This window comes from Porites lutea, chromosome 1, assembly GCF_958299795.1.
Source record: "Porites lutea chromosome 1, jaPorLute2.1, whole genome shotgun sequence".
Classification (NCBI taxonomy): domain Eukaryota; kingdom Metazoa; phylum Cnidaria; class Anthozoa; order Scleractinia; family Poritidae; genus Porites; species Porites lutea.
Genome location: NC_133201.1, coordinates 58,957,797 through 58,975,296, shown reverse-complemented (window position 1 = coordinate 58,975,296; position 17,500 = coordinate 58,957,797). Strand labels below are relative to the sequence as shown.

The window sequence follows — 17,500 nt, the reverse complement described above, 5'->3', positions numbered from 1 at the left end:
TATATTTTTAGTCATTTTGAAATAGTCATCTTTTCTCAGAATTTCTTTGTCTGTATAATAATTTTTTGTAATCTTAACAGGGACAGTTTCTTCTGAAAATACCACAGTACCTGCAATCGCTATCGTCACATCGCCTGCACCTGCTGACACTAAATCTACCAGTAAAATTGCATCTACAACAGTATCACCTACTGCAACATCATCAACTGCTCCAACAAGTAAACCTTCCACTCCTCCTACAAAAGCCCCCAGCCCTGCTGGTCAAACCACTGCAGCTCCATCCTCAGGCGGCAGAAAATTTGATGGTGCTTCGTTTATTGGTGGAATAATTTTGGGAATGGTTTTGACGGCAATTTTTATTTTGGCCTATAAATGGTGGCAAAAAAGAAACAAGAGCTATCACAGCTTGTGATCAGTGAGGTGATTGGGACAATTTTTCACGAATGAGTACTTAGTGACTCTGAGAGAGAGCTCATATACTTTCTTATAATTTTTACTTTCATGGTTTCATATTGCGCTGGTGCAATATTATTGTATACCACTTAATGACTGTTATGTAAAGTTAGGTAAATAATCAATTTTCTAATGTAAGCAAACACGTAGCGGTAACTTATAACTTAGGTATAAATTATTTCACATTTTATTGTTTAAAATAATGACAGTCTTGGATGTTGTTTACATTTGCTATGCTATGAAGTTGTATTTTTGATAGATCAAAATTACAGGGATTTGTTGGGGAGGTTGATTTCCTCCAGTGAGGATCAGAGATTGTGTGATGAGCCAAGAGTGTCTGCTTGGTAGGCCAGGTTAATACAGGTTTCACCGTAGTTTGAATCGAGATATTAGAATTTTTATTGTTTACACTTTTACTTCTTTTCAACAGTTTATGAACTAACAGTATAACTGACAATTCACACATAATTAAGAGAACAAAGCCCCCGCGTGTTTTCCGCATTTCTTATTTTTGAACGACTTTTCACTTTCACCACTATCTCAGAGCCTGGAACAGGCTAAGTTGGTCAGTGCTAGGTAACAAACAGTATGTTATAAGCTTCTCTGGTTTTCTAGAAATTAGCCTCCGGGGCAATATAGGATTGTTCATACTTAATAGAATCAAAGTTAATGGCAAATAAAGTGTGATATTTTAAATAAAATAATTTTGTAGTAATTCATTATTGTGAGATAATTTTACAAGGGGTCAGTGTTGTAGCTGACTCAGCGGGACGCCAAAAAAAGACAAGGGTACTTCAGGAAGTGCATTGTATTTTCAGGAGTTCTCAAGGTCTTGTGGGCTACAGATCAAGCTAGAATTTAGGTGTGTTGGTTTTTTGAGGAGAGGTGAACATCTTGGAGCACAGGAAAGAACAATCTCATCCCACAAGTGACATAGAGCTGACACCCTAAGAAAACAGCCAACATTTCGCATCACCACCACTGGTTTCCCTGTGAAATGACGTTCTAGAAACAAGCGCAGACAGTACATACCGATGATGCAAGACTAACCAGATCTTTGTTGGTTGAAACACATTTTCAACCATCAGAACCACTACCCAGATCTGGGTAGTGATGCGTCATCAGTATGGAATTCCTGTGCTTGTTTCTCAGACGTCATTTAGCAGGCAAACAACAAGTGGTGGTGTCACCAAATGTACACTGTTTTCTCTAGGTATCTTACCTTGTTTTAGTAGCAAAACAGGGGCAATATGCCATTGGAGGGATCTTGTTTCTATCCTATGCACTACTCTACTTGCAGGTGTAAAGGACAATCATCATTAACAATGGCGCTTCTTAATTTTTTAAATAAATATAGGTGCACACTATTACACATGAAAACTTACACCAATAATTTGTTTAAGGAAACTCTTCTTAAAATGAAGTCCCGATTTTTTATTGCAAGAACTCAGAGGCATAAGAGGCATGCCAACTGTTTACATAAAAATTACAAAAATTTACATAGACTCTTTCTACAGTAAACTCTTCAAAATTATAAACTACAAAACTACTATGCAGTTCACGCAAGGAAGCCTGTGTACAGCTACCACCTCCCGAAATATCCAAAATGATGTAGCGCCTCATTACGACAGGGAAACATGACTGTATTGGAATCCTCCAAAGCATTAAAAAATTTTTTTTGCTAAGATGTTCTAGTTAGAGGCAATTTAAGGCTAAGAATAACTGTATAAATGTATGCGCTGTACAAGTGCCATGTTGGCCCATCAACACCTTTTAAAACTGTCAGAATTAAAACAAAAATATTCATTTAAAAATGATAATAATAATGTGAATTATCTCTGAACACAAAGGGGGGGCCACTATGGTTCTTCAATATTATTGACAAAAGTTCTTCAGTTTAAATACTGTTAAATAAAGTTGATGATGATGACAATGATGATGAAGATGATATTATTATGGCACTGTGACACAGACGTCCGTTTTCTCAGTGTTTATTTTTAGGGGAGGCGGCATAGGGCAGCTGTATGCATTGCAGGCTAATGAAAGACACTTTGGTAAATGCCGTGTATAACTACAAAGAGAAATATTAAAGACTCCTTACAATAACAAAATTATTTGTGGTTAGATTTTTCACGCTAAAATGCAGTACGTTAAACCACACTTAAATATGCCACTAAAAGGGTGTTTCAGATAACTGTATAAATAATGGTAAAAATAATTAGTTCACAATCACTGATGCTCATGCATAGTAATAATTTCCTACACTTATTTTTAATTTCATTTAGCTTTAAGGAGCCAAACCGGATCACTGCACATCGTAGTTGTAGCATTCACTTCCCTTTCTCTCTGAAGTAGTCAGCTGTCAAACAAGGCACAGAGATTTACATGTAAGTGAAGCATGATTTCAGTATGAAATTTCCCAGCAGGCAATGACCTTATAAAGGAATTTATGCAAATTTGGCCTCATTTTCTATATTGCTGGTTGGAAATATTACATACTGTATCTATGAATCACCTTTACAATACTCTAATCTTTTGAAGTATATTTAGCAATTAACTTCCCCACAAAAAAATATAATAAAATAAATAATGAAGTTTACTGCAGTTACATATTACATTGTTCTTGAGTCTAGATTATTAATTCACATCAAAATCTTGCAAAGGGTTGAGGCAGAAAAAATATCTCATCAGTTATGTCACAAGAGGCATTTTAATGCCAATGTGTCTTGCAACAGAATTTAGATAGCAGATAACTTGCAAACTTGTGGGGGGGGGGGGGGGGGCAGAGGAGAATCAGGGTGGGGTCAAGCAGGGCAGGGTTAGTGTGAAGACATAAGGAGGTAGGGAGATGGCAATATCTCATGATCAGGCCGTGGACTGAATAGATGGCTATATTCACAAGCAAAACAAACTTAAAGCAAGGTTTTCTTGTCATCGAACATATAATAATGTTGAGCCTTCATTCTGAAATCAAGTTATTGTTCTAACTTAGAAAAAATTATATCCTGAAGAACTTAGTCCTGTAGTAAAATAAATAATAAAAAATCTTGGATTAATTTGAAAATTTTAATCCGGGATTTTATTAGCACTAAATTAATGACCCTATCAGGAACCATAAAAGGCACAGCTCTGTGATATTAATACACTGTGTTATCAATTGCAATATTGTGTAACTCACCCAATTTTTCTACCGCCTCCACACAAATACTTGGACTCATTTCAGGAGTATATGTGGCCACCAACAATAATGTAGCTGTTCGCACCAAGATTATCCCCATGTTTTCCTTATCATACATACAGAAGAAAAAGAAAATAGTTCTATTTTTCCTAGTTGATTGCCACTATATTTTGAGTTCTACTGTGAATTTGTGGCCTGCCAACCTCAGTTTTTTTCATACATCATTTGGAAAAAATTACTGCAAGAGCATAGTAGTACCACTTTTGAAAACACCTTTCAACATCTCCTTTAATATGCTTTCACGACAAGTGTATACATTTTTATTGTTGTTCTGTTGTTTTTGTTTTATTGCCTTACTATTATTATCACTGTAATTATCTTTTTTTTTAAATCCACATCATGTGTTCCTCACACTAATGCCCTGCTATTATATGGTACATAGTAAATAATGTTAGATAATAATTTCTGTAAATCAGAAAATCACTGTAGTTGTTTTGTGATTTTTTTAAATAAATAATAAAAAAATAGAAACAAGAGGGAGTATCAAATTACCATGTCAACTGTACTAATCAGACCTTCTGACCAGAATCTGAAGAGCTTACAGAAAGCCAGAACAGATGAAAAGTCTTTGAACATGAAATAAACTATTCTCGGGAGTTTTTGCTTAAGTCAACACCCATCACCGCTGCCATACATAGTTATTATTATTATTAGTTGACTTTCATGGCTGCTGGATAGTCCTGATAAATTTAGAAATCCTTTTTACAACTGGCCCCAGTCGTTCAAACGTTGGATAGCTCTATACAGGGATCCACTGGATGGAACTTTATCCAGTGGATAGTGTTATCCATGTTTTGAACAACTGGGTCCTGGACTAGTATGGCCATTCAGTTCTGACAATTATTCTTAGCTAAACGCTAGACAGATTTATGTCAATAGTAGGGATAGAGGCCAGAGTAAAGATGTCTCCCTTGTGAAGTACCCCAGCAGCATGCAGGAAGTGATACATTGAAGGCATGTTGAAGCCATGTAATTATAGGACACTACCAAGTGAAGATTTGAGGAAAATTCCCTTATGCTTCAAAATGGTCCAGGTTTCTATCAAGGGGGAGATTGTCACTTTCGGTCTAAGTTAAAAAATCATAAACATTATTTTGAAAAAAACATACCCATCCCATGGCAGGGTAGGAGAAAAAGAATTATTTAAAACCTTGACCATTCCCTTTCTTTGCATCTGAGTGTGGACATCTGATAAAAAAATGTGTTTTAACTGGGCACAAGTAATAAATATCATGTTTCACGACCTTAACACATTGCTCTTGGATTGGTCATTTTTGTCAACAATCAACAATATTCTGTTATCTTCAAATGAGGCTATCAAGAAAAGATTTTAGGGAATCTTTCATTCAATAAATCGTGCAATCTGTCCTGGTCAATATTAATAATAATAATAATAATAATAATAATAATAATAATAATAATAAAAATACTTTGTTCGCCATTTTACAAAGCAGGACAGCAGAAATAAAAAGAGGATGGCAAAACATCCAGGTAACAAATGTGACAGGGATATGACTTGCATGCTTTGTCTTGACCTTTCACTTAACATTACTCTGTTCTGTTCTGTTACAAAAAGATCAGTTTAAAGGAAGGTGAAGTTTGTTGCAAATTTTCCCCAGACATTATTAATGCCACAATTGTCACACAGGTTTAATGTCTTCCTTCTTCTGCTGTCCTACGTTTGTGTAAGTTCCTTTTTCTCCTGGGCCGAGTTGTTCAAAGCTGAGTTAAGATAACCCAGGGTTAGTGCGACATTAAAACTCAGAAATAAAAGCTATAAAAGTAAATTTAGTTTTATTCTTTTTGTCTACAAGATAGAATGCTCGAGAATGAATGGAGAAAATTACCAGAGAAAATGCTTTTCAACAAAAGAAAAAGAAACCCACCTTTAAATGACCCCGGGTTAGCACTAATCACCTTTCAAACAACTGGGGCCTGGGTATTACAGTCTCTGAGTCATCTAACAACGCTTTTGCAAAATTTTGGGACTAGGCAAACAAGGTGCATTATGGGAGATGTGCAAGTGGGGAAGATTTCTTGGCCATCTTACTTTCTTGGCATAAACAGAGAATCTGTCAGCTCTCACACATTCATAAACTGTATCCTGGAACTTCAAACCTTCTCTTCTGGCAAGTGAGCTGTTTGTAAAGCAATGGACTAATGCATGGATGTTATCCAATGAAGGCTGTGAAGGAATAAAATTGTACATTCAGTATATAAATGAAACAACATCATTCCGCCTGGTATTGAAATAATTTGCATGTGAGCTGAGCAAGCTGTTCATATAAATTTCCCTGACATTAATTCTATAAACTTTCGCTTACCGAAAATCCAACTGTACTGGCTCGCAGCGAAGTGTCCTTTCGCCGAATGATAGCACAGTGTTGTATGTGGCCCGTTGCTATCAACGAATCGTGAAGAAGGCTTTGCAATTGATTCATTGTTAATTTGAGGAAATATTCTGCAATAATCCTTTAACTTTTGGTAAAATCCACATTGTCAAGGTCGAAATGAATCAAAAAGTGAAAAGTGCAGTGGAAGCCTTGAGAGAATGGTCCTCTGAGTTCAACATTCAACAGTGTTCAACTGTCATGGTGGCGCGTGTGTGGTTCTCTTACACGGCACAAAGTACTAACAGGGAGTAGGGTAAGGGACGACGAAGGTGACACTCTCCCTTGCCATACCCTTTCCACGAAAATTTCAAAACGTAAAAATAATTCATTGTTAAAACCTTCATTAATGAAAAAAGGAAGAAGAAACAAAACACAAAAAACTAGCTTGAGTGGACGAACTAGCAGAAAGTTTGGCATTTTACTGAGTCATCCCCGGAAGAAAAATGGAAACACAGCTGACTGGTTGCCAAGGGAACCATTCATAATTTACACGTGAAGGTTTCGAGTCAAGCAGTGATATTTATTTCTTTGTGGTAACTTGGTTATTGATCGCAATCTGTTTGAGGAGGAAAGCTTTCAGGTCAGCAGAACGTCATTTAGGCAAAGAAGCAAGTCAAAAGGCATGTCTCGGCCAAAACGAGCCGCTAGCGGCCGTATTTCCGTACATACTTTTGACGTTGTGGATGAACTTCTCGAGGACAACGACAAACACGAATTGGCGAAGGTGAAGATAAAGTAATTTATAGCTGTGTCATTCCCACCTTTAATAGATATATAGCGGTAGAATGAGATCATTTATTTTTAGAGTTTTTAAAGTATATTTCAATCAGTTGTGATCAGGAACACTGTTTTACTTCAGGAGCGTCACAGACGAGCAGTGTCTGCTTCTGCAGTTGAGCGAACGAGGTTCCTGGATTCAGAAGTGAGGACTGTGAGTGCCAAATCCATTTGTCCTTCTGATCATACGTTCAGGATACAGAGCTGGCTAAATGAAAAATCCGTCAGAAATATTCAGGTATAACCTTAAGTAACGTTTTGTCTATTGAATTCGTGTGAACCGAAAATTAGTAAAGCATAAGTTTATGCAACGTACGTTCCGCATCAACAGTCAGAGATTATGATAAACAGGGACTTTTTAAGCGCAAATATTACGACCAAGACACCAGTTGAAAAAAAAATTCATATATCCTGCGTATCAAAGTTCTGGGGTGAAATATAATTAAAAACAATAACTTTATTTTGTAAACAGTTCTGTAAACTTATATCTCCTGACTTTATTTTGTATTTGATACAGAGTGTATCTCAGCATGGCCTCATGTTCTCAATTTTTCAACCACTCAACATATCTCACTTGCCAGTTGTTTGTATTTTTATATAGGAAAGAACTGACTTTGAATCTCGAGCCACTAAGAATATGTACACAACCGTACTTGACAATGAGAACACGTTCGTGAAGGTAAGCAATTTTAAGATAATTTTTTAGCCATTAAGTTAATCCTTGTGTTTGATGAAGACTTTGCTCTGTCGTAATGCCGGTTTAATAAAACAAAGTCTTTTATTAACATATGTTATAATACTGCCCCACTGTGTATAGAATACATGTAAGTTGAAAGCTGCAAGGCAGCGCACTTTCAATAAGTTGAAGATGAAATTAATATTGATCTTAGAGTTATTGAAAGTGTACTGCTGTCTATTATTATCACTACATAATTAAAAGAAATAAATTATTCAGCAGAGATCCCTAACTTTTTCCCTGCACAATTTTGCCTGTGGGTGTTCATAGAGCCTGGCGTAAGGGAACAAGTCTCATTCTTATGGAAATGGGGGTTCATTGTTACACTGGCCATTTTGGGGATAGTGGTGGTATGAGGGGGTGGGAGATAGGGTTGTCAGTCCAGTACCTTTTGCTGCTTTTCAAGATACCTGCTTTGAGTTAGGTTATGATATCCTAGCAGATCTGCATTTTGCAACTTTCCAAGTCAGTAGATAATTAAGACTCCACTAACTTAAAGACACAAAAAGAGACTGCTCAGTCTATTGCATATTAACAAGCCTTTTAATACATGGCTGAATCTAGGAGTGAGCAAGATGAAGCAAATCCCACTTATTATCAGGGGCAACCAACAATGGTTTCCTCCTAAATGCATTGAAAACTCTTTTAAGGCTATCCAGAGTACTTTTAGTCTCCTTTGCAGCCATTTTTAGGATCATCACGCAAAGTAATCTAGAGTACTTTGAGATGTCTAGAAATGTATTTTAAGTGGCCCTAAAAAATCTTTAACTCGTGGGTACGCGCGAGCGTACCACGAGTTATTGCAGGGACAGGGATATGCAAATGAGTCACTCGCTCACTCGTAGTAGATGCCTTTCATAATTAAATCGGGTCCGAACTTGAGAGCGTGAAGATCTATCGTTTCCAAAGGAGCACGCGCTCGCCGAAGTTCGGTGGTATATACCAAGCTGAGAGCGTGCATCGTGCGCTACAGCACGGTTAGAGGATAGAGGTCTTACCAAGTTTAAGACACGCAGGAATCTTTCAGATTAGTACGATTCAAGAGCCTTAGACTCGTCCAGAAGTTAAACTTGACGAGAAGATGAGCATTTGCTCTTTGACTCCTTCAACTTTGACGCTGGCTTGATCTCCTACTTTGTAGTAATGTAGTAGGTTATGTGTATGAATGAATGTATGGTAATATGGTAAATAAAGGCACTTCTTCTTCTTCTTTATAAGGACTCCCCAGGATCACGGGGGGAAATGGATGTGATTTTGAGAATTTGCTTTAAAATAACAGCGGAAATCGAGATAAGAAAACATAAGCTTATGTTTTACGTCCTACTTTGCAGAGGAGTTGTGTCGGCTTTGTATCCCATATGTTCTTTCATTGCCATGAAATGTGTTTACATTGTTTTTTACTGTCAGTAGCCTGGTTTCAATTAGCCTTAATTTCATCCGATTGCTTCGAGTCGTTTTTCAATCGGTTAAGTATGGATCGATCATTTGCCGGCGGAAGTTCCATGGAAAAGGCATTAAATTTGAGACTTTTCACCAAACCATGTGATCATCCTCAATGGCGTAGTGGCTATGTGAGGTCGGGTCAGCTGGAAGGTACCAGGTTCAAATTCTGCTAACGACCTTCTTTTTCCCTTCTTCCTTTTTTTTTTCTTTTTTGTTTTGTTTGCTTATTTGTTTTGCTGTTTTTTTTTTGTTTTTTGTTTTTAAATAAATACCTAAATAACTGTTAATAAAGTGCAATAAACAGCAAGAAAAGTATTGTGTTTCCAGAACAAGGATAGTATATTTATAATCTGAATTTATAATTTATAATAATCGGTCATCCTAGGGCAACTTGAGTCTTTTGGAAATTACAAGGGCTTCAGTATTATTTTCCATTATTTTAGCTGTAATTTAAAGTTAAATACAAAAGTAAGGATTTTTCTGATGTCTCCCTGCATTGCATTTTCGGTTCCAAAAATTTTAGGTTTCCATTCTCTACAAAAAATAGCTTAACCTGGGAGTGAAATGAGAAAAACTAAACTTTAGAAAATCATAGGGAATTTATTCGATAAGCTTCGAAAATTGTACATGAATGGAACAGTCCTACAGAAATTTTTAGCTTTCCTCAAGCTATAGGAAATTCTAGGCAATTTTTGCTTCTCCGTTAAAATATTTCACAGAAAACAGTCATTGGGTGCCCTTGTATTGTGATTGGTTACCCGAGCAGGCGAACTGACTTACCCCATGTTGCTTGCCCCCTTCTTTCCGCCGTCCTGTTGCGTTAACTCACTAATAAACAAAAAAGAACTTGGCCAAAATCCAGCCAAATTGACAAGCTCATGCTTGGTAATTAATGCATATAACTAAGACTGTAGGTAGACTGCAGAGCAAAACATTCTGGGTCAAGTTGTGTAAAACTTTGAAAGTGTAAGTCCCCAGTGTGGGTCATCACAGCTACCTCTGGTATTCATCCCAACCAGTCTTTGTTTTCAGTGTAAGATGTCAGCAGTTAGAGTGTATTTTTGACCTTAATTTTCAAGCAATTGGGTCCTGATTCCCATAAATCAATCCCCAAATAAACTGCTTGGAAACTTCTCCTCTCACAGTTGCACTTTACCCCAAACAAGCATACTTTCAATGTTATTTAAAGTATAGCTTACATGAGTAAATAAATCCACATGTATAATCTGTGAGAGTCCAGCTCTACAGCATCAATGGCAAGGAAACATTAAAGAGGACATGAGAGGACATGAGCATCGTCAAATTAAACATTGCTAACCTTCACAAAGCCGTCATTCTGCAAAATAAGTCCATGGACACACTCAAAAATCGCACATCTATATATTACTAAATCAAAATCATTCTCGGCATAACTGGTTTTATGCCAAAAATAGTCTGCAATTGATGTCTAAAATTCATCCTATCCCATGTACTGTAGCATTGGGAAGACTGACATGCTGTCAACCTGAAGGTGTTTTCACCTTCAAAAAGGAAAGGTCTATCACAGTACACTGTTTATAATGAAGTGTCCGCATTAGTGAGGTTGGCTTTCTATGAGAATCTGTTTATTGACTCAAGATGACTACCGCACAGGTTGTCCAAACATCAGTCACTGTCAACTTACAAAGGTCCTTTTCAGGACTACATTCACTTGGATGATCATACTCAACCTACTTATAAAAAAGTGTCTATTGTCCACATTAATGGGTGTCCGTCTTAAGCAGGTTGGATTTAGAAAAAATGTAAGGGCTTTCCCCAGGGAAAAAGAAAACTGTCCGTAACAACGAGATGTCCATATTAACGAGATGTCTGTACAGCAGGATTCAAATCTAGTTTCTACCTCCAAAAATGATCCACACATTTTCATTTCAACAGGATGTCGACAGATTCATTGACCACAGAGAAGCCCTTGACAGAAGGAAGAAACAGATGCTATTTAAGAAATGGAGTGAAAGAGTTTACAGTCCTGTTAAGGTACACATTAAGTATATATTTATAATTATTACTCCTTGTTATTGTATGATCGAAGAGTTTTATTATTATTATTATTGTCATGGAAAAAAATAGTGAATCAACAATAATTCTCTCAATATAATAATAATAATATTACTTACAATTATTTCTTTCTGCCTTGAATATTAGAACTACATATGTAATTACCACAAAGTCTCAACTGTCGGTTTTTCAATGACAACATAAAAACACCTTACCCTCTTTGAATACAAATGCAAGATGCCTTTAAAATAGAAAGTAGTTGAATTGTATACGTACCTACTTGTAGGATATACACGTAAACTGAACTTTCCAATAAAGTTAGTTTATTCAAGATCGGCATGTATGGCAACACAATGCCGCCATTGCCATTTTAACATTTCCTAGATTTGTGACAAATCTAAGCATTTGGAAAACTGTGTCAACTTAAACAAGGGTCTTCCCATGTCTTGGATTTTTCCATTTGCCATCCCTGGTTGCAGTAACTGTTTGGGATGAAATTATAGTGTTTTTTGACATACGGTTCTTTTTTGTAGGAAAAAGTTGATGAAGAAATGAATGGCCCTAATTACAGACACTTGGACAAAAGAAAAAGGCAGATTTACAAACAGTATCTAGATTACAGCAACAAAAAGGTGGGTACTGATAGAAAAGTCTTACACAAAGCTTAATGAAAAATAAAATGAATGCATCATTTCAATTTAGTTTATACCAGGTACTTTATACAACTATCTAGTCCATACATGTATGTTAAACTTTATAAAACATTAACTACTAGTAATGAGCTTCAATAAAAGAAAACATTTTAGAGACAATTAATTTATAGTGTGTCAGTGAGAAAACCTTGAACTCTTTGATTGGATTTTGACAGATCAATATTGTGTGCTCACTAGTTAGTGACAACTTCAAACTGCAGGAAAGCGAAAGAACAGGTTGCTGCAACCACGGTGTGAAGACATAGCTTGATTGCTCATTTGTCCAAAAATGGTTGTTTTTATCTGTACACAGCCAGAGGTTTCTGAAATTCTCTGACTTTTTCTGAAAAATGTAAAATTTCCCTGGCCAACTGAGTTAACAATTTCACACATTAGACCTGATGATGGACTAAACCCTCCCCTCAAGGTCATCCCCTTACTTTCAGCAAGTCATGTGCAGCATACATGAATAGTTCGTGAACATAATGTGCAAAAGACATTGATGTTCTTGAAAAGCCAACATTGCCTTGTTATTCAAGTTCATGAACAATATACCATTACAACATGATTCCATTTCCGTAAAATTTAAAAAAAAATTTGAAATGTTAGAAAACAGTAAAAGTAGAGGAAAAAGAATAAATATGGTATGTACTCTTAAAATTTCCCTAAATTCCTTCAAAGATTTAACTGTTCCCTGATTCAAAGTGAAATTCCCTGACTTTTCATTGACCTTGAAGAAATTTTTTCCCTGACCATTTCCTGATCTGGCAGTCATGTTTTCAGTGTGGAAATTAACTTCAAAGAACTGTACAGGAAAACAAAGAGGTCATCTAAAAAATTGTACAAGTATACAGCTATTTCAAGAAAGGTTGTCAGACAAATTGTGCACGCGACAATACTGAAAGGTAATATGGGATATGATCAATACACTGTTCCTCACACTGTAGCTGTCGAAACTGCTTTTGTTGCTTTCTTTTAGCACCCGCAAACATACGTCCGTGGCCTCTCGTGTCATTCTTTCAAACTTCTTTGAATAACAGTGAATTCAAAACCACCCACAATACCTTTCGGGACTGTCGCGTGCACTTTTTCCGACAACCTTTCTCAAAATAGCTGTATGAAGGCACGCATTTGTTTGAGCTCACTACACCAATAAAAAAGAATGAGTACAGTCTGTTGTGACATTAAGCAAACTGACTTTTTGCCCTGTTCATTGTGTTCTGAGCAAAGGAGGTAAGTAGCATGCCTCTCAGTCACTTCCTAGCATAAGGTTTCATGACTGATCAAGACAAATTTGTTTGATGTTTTAATTTCGTCATGCTTTTTAAGTGTCATAATATCTGTGATTGGTGTCAGTACACAACTGACCTGTCAAAATCATGTTATCAAAGATTCCCAATTTTTTGACTCACTGTTTATAAAGCCACAACAAAGTCTAAGGGCCAGTTAGTTAAACAGAGTTTAGCCTGTGTTTAAAAAAACTGAGTTCTAAGCCATTTTCAGTTTGCCCAATACCTTTATTTCAATACCATTATCATGACCAATTTCAACAAAGCATATAGCATAGACTGAAAAAGCACTTATTTTCTTAAATTGACTGAGTCACTAACAAAGAGAACTGGAGGTCCAATGAGTTCTTAAACCATGTTGTTAGTTAGACTTCCTTTAAATAAGTTACCCAAAGACTGAGAAGGATTGAAAGGAAACCAGCCCAAACTAGCATCATGTCAATGTGTACATGCCATGATCCCCTTCCCTCTTCCCAATGCTCTGTTGATCATGAGTCTTCCATGTGTGTTGGTTACTCTTGAAAGAAAATAATGATTTCTTTACCAGGGTGTGGTATTTCTGGATGTGATGTCACCAGAAGAGTATGATCCACTTGTTCTTAATGCCAACAGGCCAGCACCTCTCAAGGTGAGTGTGAGTTATGTCTTCATCAAAGATTGGCATCATGCAAGCTGAAATAATAATAATTATTATTATTAGATTGAAATTCCAGGATATAATTATTCACACATTGCAAATAAATAAAAAAAAATTTTTTCTTTAAACATTCAATGAGTATAAGAAGAAAAGTAACAGGATAATATTATGAAGTAGTAGTTTGTGTACAGTAGAACTTCGATTTAATGAAGGGCCAAGGGACTGACAAAATTTCTTTGCAAAAAACGGTTTACTTATATCAAGGTTCTTTTTCATACAAATTATTTTGCTATTTATTGGGGTAAAATAAGAAAATCGTTCGCTATATTGAGGACTTCGTTATATAGAGGTTTATTAAATTGATGTTGCACTGTATGTTACGGGTCAAAATTAAATTCATGTTAAAAATTTTTAACCTAGGTTGATTCTCAATTTCCTGTGTCTCCCAGCCCTGATTATTCATGAATTATTAGGATTAGGAAACAAACAAAATTGAGCATCAACCTAGGTTAAAGAATTTTAACCTTAATTTTAATTTTGACCTGTAACATATGCAGTACGGTAAAACCAAGTTTGGTTTGTTTTTCATTTAATTTACAGTTTGAATTAATCTCGAAATCCAAGTTAAAGAATAGAAAAAACATCTTTCATAAAAAAGAAGTTCTTGGCTCATAGATTAAAGTTACATTGCGTAGCTGTTACACCTTCCTCTATGATCTATACTTGCAACAGTTCTTTTGTTATGTGTATAAGCAAGCAAAAGTAAGAGATCATTACTCCCTCATCCTGCCAAATCAAAGTTTCCTACAGAGTAACTGTTTCAGTGGTAGTGGTAGACAGATTTTGATGTTTTATATGCTTTGTAAATCACAAATGTCACCTACAATTTTGGCCTTGTGTATCCCTTTGTTTAGAGAGAAATTCTTCCATTGTTATGTAATAGGCAATAACGAAGAAATTAGATGACCCACTAATATCACAAGGAACCACAAGACTAGAAGAGGACCGTACTGTGGTGAGATGCGTGACAGGAAATAAAATGAGTGATAAAGAAATAGAAGAGATGCATCTTCCTCCCCCACCCCTGGTTCCTCTCGGACGGCATGGTACTGAGTGTAACACGTGGCTTAGAATGCAGCTACATGACATTGACAGTGGTGTTAGAAAGAGAAGTGGGTGAGTTAAATGAGTACTACTAGTACTATATACATCTACATATTTTATGTTTTGATTGGTTGATGTGCTTACAGGTATCAGCTCACTTTCCAATTACAGTGTACCGGTACTTGCTTTTAGCAATGAATTTGTTAATAGCTATCATGCAATGATTATTATAAAATGGCCTGGAAAATGTGGCAAGGGTATTTTTTCTGATATGCATGTTTGTACACAGCTGGCAAGTTGGTAATGGTGGAACCCTAGCGTACCACTTTGGGCAAGTTGTACATGCATTAAAACCTGCAAAACAATTATTAAAGGATGAACTAAACCACAAAATCTACAAGGCCAGCCAGGCCAGGCCAGGCCTGCTTGCCTATCAGACACAAATTTCTTTGAATGTGGAGTTTTACATAAAATCATTAGAAAGATGCCTTATTTTGGCACCGAATCTTTACTAAAACATTTTAGAATGCTCTGGCTTGATCTTGATTTCCATTGGCTTTGCTTTGGAGCTTTTCCATACGTTCTCAAAAAAGTCAGTAACAGAAACAATTAAGTGTACCTCTGGGCTCCCAATAATATCAATGGCAACACTGCAGGGCCATTATGAAAACTACTGGGTAACCAGTAATAATACTGCCACCCTTGCTAAATAAAGTTTCTTCTTCTTAATATTGGTTTTCCATTATAAAGATAATGTTCCTTTGTGTAGTCTGTTGTATGTTCTGTGGCAGTTACCCTACCAAAAACTGGCAAAGTTACAGAATAAATAAAATAAACTTCAACCCCAATTTTACTTTAATTTGTTCGCAGACAACGTATGAAAGGAATCTACAATGACTCTCAGCTAGACTATGAAGAATGGAGTAAACTGGACAGAAATCCAGAAATCATTGATGTTGAGTTGCGGTCACAGAAAAGAAGACTTTTCAGAGAGAAACATGCTACAACTCTTCAGTTTGACTGGCCTGAACTTCCAACTATCAAACAAAATACAACATATCATCCCCGAATACCAAATGTTTTACCATTTGGGACTAGTTTTGAATACTATCCTGAACTGCAGCTTAATGCGTCATATTAAGAATGGCAATTTATAGAAGAGGCTTAGCTTATTCTACATGTACATTTGTAATAAAAAATATTATTATTTTGTTCAATTATCAAATACAATGTTTTTCCAAACAAAATAAGAGTACTATTTTTAGATTTTTGCATCCATGTTGCAGTTAAAGATTTCTTCAATTTCATTTTGAATAAAATAACATTGGAAAAAATGTAGTACACTATATTTTTTGGTGGTTGTTGTGCTGAGAATGGATGAAAATAGACATGCAGCTACATGCCAGTGATTTTGCTACAAATAGTTATGGTGAGTCCTGGGACTCATCTTGTTAACAAATCGTGAGTCCCGGTCCAGAACCAATGAGTCCCAGTTAAAAAAACAATGAATCCAAAATTGGAAATGTTTGGGGATTTATGTAATCAGGCAATTAATCTGAAGACAGACTCCAAAACTCTTTACTAGAGAATGACAAGGTCTATTCACTACAATCTCTTTTACATTGCTTTTCCATTAATGAAATAAAACAATAATATTATTACACAATGCACTGTGCTTTAATTAAAGTTTGACTGAATGCTAAGGATATCAGTGAAGACCACTTGACAGGGTGAATTTGCCCACTAAAGCTCAACGACAATTTTTGTCAAATCAATCTTTTTTAATGCACTGCTAATTTTTAAAAGATCATAAAAGATCTTACCATTATTTGCAAGCCTCTCATAGTACGATTCACTTTATTGTACTGTCTCTCTTCTTTCGTCTTCCTGCACCAACTTTCCTCGTCTTTTCTATCTTCTTTAACTGTTCTTCAATAGCTTTCCTCATGTCAATAAAATCAGGGATATGAACGTAACGAATTTGTCGGCCTTGAATAAACATAGTCGGAAAATGCATCACTTCGCGTCCATTCTGTTTCGAGAACTTGACATCAGTCATGGAAATATTCATGAAGCCGTCAACATTTTCAATCAGACCTTCTACTGAGGACTCATTGCGTAGTTCAACAGTGGTGCTGTGTCCTTGTACAGCTTGTAGGAGGCAAACTAAAGTTCTCTCTGAAACAGCACGTTCCCTACCACCCGCCATATTGAAAACTAAATTTGTCCCCAGGGTCTTCTCAGTATTCAACATGGCGAAGTATATACCCATTGTTCTGTTGTTTTGGCGGGAAATCTCAAGGGACCGACTTCGCGATTTCTCCTTCTCTACTTCCGATTTTTGGTTACGCACAAAAATAAAGTTACCAAGCAATTTTTTAAATTTCATCTTTACTCTCCAAAAGACATCAAAAGCTACAATCGACCTGAATGTTCAGCGGTAATACGATCCCCTTATGTAAGCTCCCTGTTTTAACCCGGTTCATAATTAGCCTGCGAGCAAACTTGGTCATGTAAACCACATCCAAGATGGCGGGAGATTTGCGTTCGTATTTTTAAATTCAATAAGGCCGCTGTTTCTTCATTTTGATTACACAAAATGATCAAAGGAACGCAAGCTGTGAAGGGAGAGCTCAGTTTTTTGGGGGAACAATTTTCCGATGCTATCCGTCCTGATCAGGTGAGTTCACGTTCAGTCCTTATC

The 17,500-nt window shown here is 36.3% G+C and overlaps 3 protein-coding genes across 3 annotated transcripts in view; 2 read left to right on the top strand and 1 right to left on the bottom strand.

The window, feature by feature from the left end:
* Positions 1 to 2,395: 2,395 nt before the first annotated feature.
* Positions 2,396 to 6,161, bottom strand: LOC140923414 (profilin-4-like). The gene is made up of 4 exons (XM_073373513.1): positions 6,016 to 6,161; positions 5,742 to 5,876; positions 3,632 to 3,737; positions 2,396 to 2,812 (listed from the first exon to the last, which is right to left on the bottom strand). The coding sequence occupies exons 1-4, from the start codon at positions 6,130 to 6,132 to the stop codon at positions 2,784 to 2,786; spliced, it is 387 nt and encodes a 128-aa protein (XP_073229614.1). The 5' UTR covers positions 6,133 to 6,161; the 3' UTR covers positions 2,396 to 2,783.
* Positions 6,162 to 6,554: 393 nt separating this feature from the next.
* LOC140923407 (protein FAM228B-like) lies at positions 6,555 to 16,142 on the top strand. The gene is made up of 8 exons (XM_073373502.1): positions 6,555 to 6,808; positions 6,944 to 7,099; positions 7,463 to 7,540; positions 10,955 to 11,053; positions 11,608 to 11,706; positions 13,603 to 13,683; positions 14,636 to 14,868; positions 15,667 to 16,142. Exons 1-8 carry the CDS (start codon positions 6,707 to 6,709, stop codon positions 15,935 to 15,937), a joined length of 1,119 nt encoding a protein of 372 aa, XP_073229603.1. The 5' UTR covers positions 6,555 to 6,706; the 3' UTR covers positions 15,938 to 16,142.
* A 1,159-nt stretch (positions 16,143 to 17,301) lies between these two features.
* Positions 17,302 to 17,500, top strand: part of LOC140933073 (uncharacterized) — a 27,089-nt gene continuing 26,890 nt past the window's right edge. Inside the window, exon 1 of the mRNA XM_073382594.1 lies at positions 17,302 to 17,476. Within this exon, the coding sequence (XP_073238695.1) occupies positions 17,396 to 17,476 (81 nt within the window). The 5' untranslated portion in view covers positions 17,302 to 17,395. The remainder of the gene's footprint in view (positions 17,477 to 17,500) is intronic.

Coding starts and splice junctions, on each gene's coding strand:
- LOC140923414 (XM_073373513.1), bottom strand. CDS start 6,132: ATGAATCAATTGCAAAGCCTTCTTCACGATTCGTTGATAGCAACGGGC. Junction 5,877..6,015: donor CCAGTACAGTTGGATTTTCG/GTAAGCGAAAGT, acceptor ATTCCTTCACAG/CCTTCATTGGATAACATCCA. Junction 3,738..5,741: donor TCTCTGTTTATGCCAAGAAA/GTAAGATGGCCA, acceptor ATGTATGATAAG/GAAAACATGGGGATAATCTT.
- LOC140923407 (XM_073373502.1), top strand. CDS start 6,707: ATGTCTCGGCCAAAACGAGCCGCTAGCGGCCGTATTTCCGTACATACT. Junction 6,809..6,943: donor ACAAACACGAATTGGCGAAG/GTGAAGATAAAG, acceptor GTTTTACTTCAG/GAGCGTCACAGACGAGCAGT. Junction 7,100..7,462: donor AATCCGTCAGAAATATTCAG/GTATAACCTTAA, acceptor ATTTTTATATAG/GAAAGAACTGACTTTGAATC.